Source organism: Chlorocebus sabaeus, chromosome 29, assembly GCF_047675955.1.
Source record: "Chlorocebus sabaeus isolate Y175 chromosome 29, mChlSab1.0.hap1, whole genome shotgun sequence".
Classification (NCBI taxonomy): domain Eukaryota; kingdom Metazoa; phylum Chordata; class Mammalia; order Primates; family Cercopithecidae; genus Chlorocebus; species Chlorocebus sabaeus.
The window spans coordinates 1,508,788-1,514,787 of NC_132932.1; the positions used below are offsets into that span (position 1 = coordinate 1,508,788).

A 6,000-nucleotide genomic window follows, 5' to 3' on the forward strand; every position below is an offset into this window, starting at 1 on the left:
AAGCAGGAAAAGTGTGGGAGACAGAAAACTCGACTATCAGCGAAATCTAAGATCCAAGAATTGCATTTGGTCAGTGAGAGAGAACGGAGGTAGTACGAGGAAGGAGAAGAAAGCAAAGGAAGGAATAAAGGAGGGTGGACAGAAATTAGGTCAGGTAGGAAGCTTCAGAAATCCAAGGGATTCAGGAACTATCGCACTTCTGTGGCAGAAGAATGGAAGTCTAGTGCTCAGTACTGTAATGAAAACAAAGGTCTTTTGCTCTCAGATTCACGATCAATAAAATGAAAAGCTTTTCAGGTCCTGTGGAGCCTCCAGGTTTGTGGGAGGTATATGGTGTGTATTTATTTATTTATTTATTTATTTTTTTTAAGACAGAGTCTCGCTCTGTCACCCAGGCTGGAGTGCAGTGGCTTGATCTCGGCTCACTGCAAGCTCCGCCTCCTGGGTTCACGCCATTCTCCTGCCTCAGCCTCCTGAGTAGCTGGGACTACAGGCGCCCGCTACCACGCCCGGCTAATTTTTTGTATTTTTGGTAGAGATGGGGTTTCACCTTGTTAGCTAGGATGGTCTCGATCTCCTGACCTTGTGATCCGCCTGTCTTGGCCTCCCATGGTGTGTGTTATTAAACAGCTACCTACCCCACAGTGACTGAGGGCTAAGCCCTTATGTAGGGCTTTCCTACACAAACTGGGGTTGGAAGGTACAAGCCCCTCTTCAACCAATCTCTGGAATACAGTCAGAAACATGGAGACCTCAGAACCCCACTCTTGGCAGAACATGCAACACCCAGGTATGGTTCTTCCCACATCAGCCTTCCCAGTGGGGGTAACCACTTGGACCACGTATTTGAATCTTAGGAAGACTGACACCAGATGCTTGTCAAAAAAGGGACCTAGGCTAGAAAAGTTTTTCTTTTTTTTGAGATGGAGTCTCACTCTATCGCCCAGGCTGGAGTGCAGTGGTACAATCTTGGCTCACCACAACCTCCACCTTCTGGATTCAAGTCATCCTCCTGCCTTAGCCTCTCAAGTAGCTGGGATTACAGGTGTGTGCCACCACGCCTGGCTAATTTTTGTATTTTGAGTAGAGACGGGGGGCGGTTTCACCATGTTGGCTGGGCTGGTCTTGAACTCCTGACCTCGTGATCCACCCGCCTCGGCCTCCCAAAGTGTTGGGATTACAGGCGTGAGCCACCGTGCCCGGCTGAAAATCTTTTTCATGAAAACATTTATTAGATGCCAGCTGTACATGGTCTAAACTGTGTATGGGCTCTTAAAGGATTGAGTGCCTGGCTAGAACCAGGAAAACTGCTGTCCCTTTTTCATGTTGACAGAACAGCTATTTCTCATAGTTGGGCCAGTCCTATGGCCTGCAAAGGAGGTAAACATTTTAAAGCAAGACTTAGCCGAACTGGAATGGAGCCAGAGATGAGGGCACTAAGCCAAGCCTCCCAGGCAGTGATTTAACAGATTGTTCTTGGTGTCCCAGCTCTTTTGCTTTGGAGACAGATGGGGAATGTGAAGGCTCTCTTCTGGCTGGCATGAAGCATCTAGGTGACAGAAAAGAAATCCAGAGAGAGGCTGAGGGAGGCAGGAGCTGCTTTTTATTGACTTGGAAGTGGGCTCTTTAGTGAAGCCCCTTTGGATTTAAGAGCATTTTCCTTCTTCCTTTGTTCTTCCTGCAGCTTCTGCTGCCTGAGCTGCCATGCTTGTAATCCAGTGTCCATTTCCTGTGACAGCAGTACAACTCGTCTCTGAAACAGACAGGAAAGCAGTGTGGATAACATCTAGGACTTAAGCGCTACACTATATATCCTTCCACTTACAAATTCAAAGGTTTCATCTGGAAAATGACACTGCTGACTCCCCAGTGGGAGCAAGTCCTGGCTTAGGAAGCAGAGGGAGACAGCAAAATGCGCAGCAGGATGTCCACTACTGGTTCCTGTCCTGGCAGTGCCCCACTCTCTTCCTCCCTTCTCACAGTGCTATTAAAACCTTTGGCTGGGGCCAGGCACGGTGGCTCATGCCTGTAATCCCAGCACTTTGGGAGGCTGAGGCAGGCGTATCACCTGAGGTCGGGAGTTTGAGACCAGTCTGATCAAAATGGAGAAACTCCGTCTCTACTAAAAATACAAAATTAGCCAGGCATGGTGGCACATGCCTGTAATCCCAGCTACTCAGGAGACTGAGGCTGAAGAATCGCTTGAACCCGGGAGTAGGAAGTTGAGGTGAGCTGAGATGGCACCATTGCACTCCAGCCTAGGCAACGAGCGAAACTCCATCTCACAAAAAACAAAAACATAAACAACCTTTGGCTGTTATTAATAAAACCTCTGCATAAGGGGTACATGTTTGCTTAGGTGCAACACAGCTCAAGACAAATTATGATTTAAATGTTCTCCTTCCAGGTAGCCCTGGCTGTTGCTCTAGCCACTCACTGCAAACTTCTCCCTTTCAGCTTTTCTTCGAAGTTGGCCTTTCATTGGGGGAGCAGGGCGGCCATCTACAAGTAGAAGTGAGAGAAAAGGCAAGTGTTAGAGACGGTCTGCAGCACCTTGTGCAAATACTGTGATAGGAATAAGGGAAGAACCAATCTCTAGCTCCTCTCTTCCATTTCATATACACTGTAGCTTAATTAAGCTAAAATACGTCCCTCATCTTCAAGGGTAAGGTACGATAACCCAGAATGAGCTCTTAGGCATATTACTACTCTCTTTCATTTTATTTCATTTATCTATTTAGTTTTTCAGAGAGTCTCGCTCTGTTGCCACATTGGAGTGCAGTGGCGCAATCTCAGCTCACTGCAACCTCTGCCTCCCGGGTTCAAGAGATTCTCCTGCCTCAGACTCCTCAGTAGCTGGGACTACAGGCACGTGCCACTATTCCTAATTTTTGTATTTTTAGTAGAGACGGGGTTTCACCATGTTGGCCAGGATAGTCTTGATCACTTGACCTTGTGATCTACCTGGCTCAGCCTCCCAAAGTGCTGGGATTCCAAGCATGAGCCACTGTGCCTGGCCTTTTTTATTTTATTTTTTATTTTGAGACAGACTTTTGCTCTTGTTGCCCAGGCTGGAGTGCAATGGCATGATCTCGGCTCACCGCAACTTCTGCCTCCCGGGTTCAAGTGATTCTCCTGCCTCAGCCTCCTGAGTAGCTGGGATTACAGGTGCGTGCCACCACACCCGGCTATTTACTACTCTATTTCACTTAACTCTCATTAGCCTTGTATTTGAGGTCCTCTGCAATGCTGAATCTGTTTTGTCTTCAGAAATTCTTAAGCAATGTGATCACTGTTGTACTATGTCTTTGCTAAATTCCATCCCACTCCACAATGAAATGCCCTCTTTTCCTTTTCTTCCAGCCAAATTTTCATCCTTAGGTCCACTCAAACCCTAACTTTCCCAGAAACTCTAATCTCTTCAAAGCCATCAGCCTTTTCTTCTGAAAGAAGTGCTGACTATTTAATATTCACCTATTTGCCTTGGGACATTTACTGTACTTTTTTTCTTTAAGTGTTATTTAGCTACCTCAGGTCCTTTTGGAAAGGGGAAGAGTATTGAAATACTACTATTTATTATTATTATTTTAGAGACAAGGTCTTGCTCCGTCGCCCAGGCTGGAGTGCAATGGCACAATCTCAGATCATTATAACCTCCACCTCCTGGGCTCAGGTGATTCTCCTGCCTCAGCCTCCCGAGTAGCTGGGACTATAGGCACATGCCACGGCGCCTGGCCCTGAATACTATTACTTAATTTTTAAAACGTCCATGCTTTGTCCCAGTTAGACTTTAAGTTCCCTGGGTCAGGAACTGTGTCGCTAGCTTTTGCTATTCATAGTATAGTGTAGGCACATAAGCATGTTAATAAAAATCCACAAATATCTGCTGACTTGCTGAAAAGATGCAGTATCTGACCCAAGTAGTTTACTTTCTGCAAAGAAAGAAACAGAGTGAAAACTCTGCCCAAAAGTTTGAAGGCAAGAGAGAGAAGAGGTGTTATTTATCAGGAAGGGGAACCAATATTGTGTATGCCACGTGCTTTACATTGGTTGTTTCATTTTATCCTTATAAGAACCATATGAGATAGGTATTCTTTTACAGATATGGAAACTGAGACTAAGATAAAATTAAGTAACTTGTCCAAGTAACTAGCGAGAAGGGAAGCCTAGATTAAGAATAAGGTCCATAGGCTGGGCGTGGTGGCTCATGCCTGTAATCCCAGCACTTTGGGAGGCTAAGGGGATCACTTGAACTAAAGAGTTCAAGACCAGCTTGGGCAACATAGCAAGACCTTATCTCTACTAGAAGTTTAAAAAAAAAAAAAAAAAAATTAGCCAGGAATGGTGGTGTGTGCCCATGGTCCCACCTACTTGGGGGGCTGAGGTGGGAGGACTGCTTGAGCCCAGGAGATCAAGGCTGCAGTGAGCGATGATCATGCCCCTGCACTTCAGCCTGGGTGACAGGGAAAGACTCTATTTCAAAAAAAAAAAAAAAAAAAAAGAAGCAGTCATATATAATTCCAGAGTCTTTCCAATAGTCCATACTCCTACAAGGAGATGCCAGGCTTCTTACAGTAAATAACAAGTGGAAAAAATCTTCACTATCTTCCTCAGTCACCAATTATCCAATTAAGCAGGATCATACTCCTAGAGAGCAACAATAGGGGATTAAATATTCAGATCTCTGTGTTGTCAAGGAGGACTGGCCTATGTTTAGTCCTGGCTTTGCTACTACCTAGCTGTATGATCATGGGCAATTCACTTCTGTAGGCCTCAAATTTCCTACTTGTACACTGGAGTCTCATAAGAAGAATGGGGAGTAGCTTCAACTTCTCTAAGGTCCCTCCCTTCTAGGGCTAATATCTATTCTCCCCCACCCCTCTCTTTTGTAAGTAAAGGGAAAATAATTTTCTGAAGGGAGCCTGCCATCCATAGTCTTCATCCTTCTACCCCTCTGAGATGTTTATTTCTGTAGCTTTTCAAAGAGCTCTCCCTGCATTTGGTACCAAATACTGAAAATTCACTAACCACACAGAAAAGTGGTTCTTGGTTAAAAAAAATAATGTCCCCCTTTAAAAAACGCAGAAGTCTTGTCACCCCTTTCCACCCTGGCGGCCCCAAGTCAGAATTATCTTCTGCTTATCTCCACAAGTCAAGATCCTGTTTAGCTTTACCTTCCTTACTTGAAGTGTAATCTACAAAATAAACACGAGGGATTCCCCAAATTCCGTTTTCCAAATAGAAAGTTCAACACTTTTACACGCCCCCACCTTAATACCCCCAGCTCCCCGTCCAGGGGCGTTCCCTCTGGGTGAAAATCTCCCCAGTGGAGTTAACTGTCAGATCAGCGCTCACCCGCATATGACCAGTCTGGGAGGTCTGTAAGGGGCCCGTAGCCGGAGGGGTTGGCAGCCAGTCCCTGCCTGTGTGGAGAAAAACAGATCTTGAGGACCTAGCCCATCTTCTGATCCCCCAGGACCCCTCATCCCAGCACTCACTGTAGTCGCCACTGGCCGCCCGCCCAAGCGGCTGCCCCGCAGTGCAGCCTCCGGACACCTGCTGGGAAAACAGAACAGAGCTGGGGGAGAGGCCGCGCAGCCGGATCAGGGGTCCTGTGCCCGTCCCCAACGCGCCTCCGAGTCCACGGTCACTATCTATACCCACTCACTGAAGAGAACAGTCGCTAAAGCAGCCATGCTGACCCGGAGTCGCCGGAAGTAGGCGTGGCCTCGGTGGCCACGCGCGACGTTATGCGGGAAGCTGGAAGTCGCCATCTTGAATCTGGGTTTTCAATCCCGGGCTCCGCCATCTTGGGTCATCGTACGGAAGGAGAGACAAAACTGCGATCCAGGTTTTCGAGGTGAAAACGAATTGTCGTTCAGGGCATGCATTCTCAGTGGAAGTCGTGTCCTCCCAGATTAAGCCGTTCTGAATGAACAGTTCCCACAATCTCCCTACAGCGGTCTCTAGTTCATCGAAATTGATATTAATAGTAACTTT

At 46.7% G+C, this 6,000-nt stretch overlaps 1 protein-coding gene across 5 annotated transcripts; it reads right to left on the bottom strand.

The window, feature by feature from the left end:
• Nucleotides 1-1,581: 1,581 nt before the first annotated feature.
• MRPL52 (mitochondrial ribosomal protein L52) lies at nt 1,582-5,780 on the bottom strand. Of its 5 annotated transcripts, none has more exons than XM_007990780.3 (5): nt 5,669-5,773; nt 5,499-5,559; nt 5,356-5,423; nt 2,438-2,502; nt 1,582-1,753 (listed from the first exon to the last, which is right to left on the bottom strand). In XM_007990780.3, exons 1-5 carry the CDS (start codon nt 5,694-5,696, stop codon nt 1,604-1,606), a joined length of 372 nt encoding a protein of 123 aa, XP_007988971.3. In that variant the 5' UTR covers nt 5,697-5,773; the 3' UTR covers nt 1,582-1,603. The 5 variants fall into 5 exon arrangements, with proteins under 5 accessions (XP_007988971.3, XP_037843489.2, XP_007988972.3 ...); XM_037987561.2 differs by having other exon boundaries at nt 2,431-2,502; nt 5,499-5,556; nt 5,669-5,743; XM_007990781.3 differs by having other exon boundaries at nt 5,499-5,556; nt 5,669-5,738.
• Between the last annotated feature and the right edge of the window lie 220 nt (nt 5,781-6,000).

Excerpts from the sequence above, each read along its gene's own strand:
- MRPL52 (XM_007990780.3), bottom strand. The coding sequence starts at position 5,696 with ATGGCTGCTTTAGCGACTGTTCTCTTCA. Across the intron at positions 5,560-5,668 it reads TTTAGCGACTGTTCTCTTCA|CAGGTGTCCGGAGGCTGCAC; the intron begins GTGAGTGGGTAT and ends CTGTTTTCCCAG. Across the intron at positions 1,754-2,437 it reads CTGAAAGGGAGAAGTTTGCA|AGACGAGTTGTACTGCTGTC; the intron begins GTGAGTGGCTAG and ends TGTCTGTTTCAG.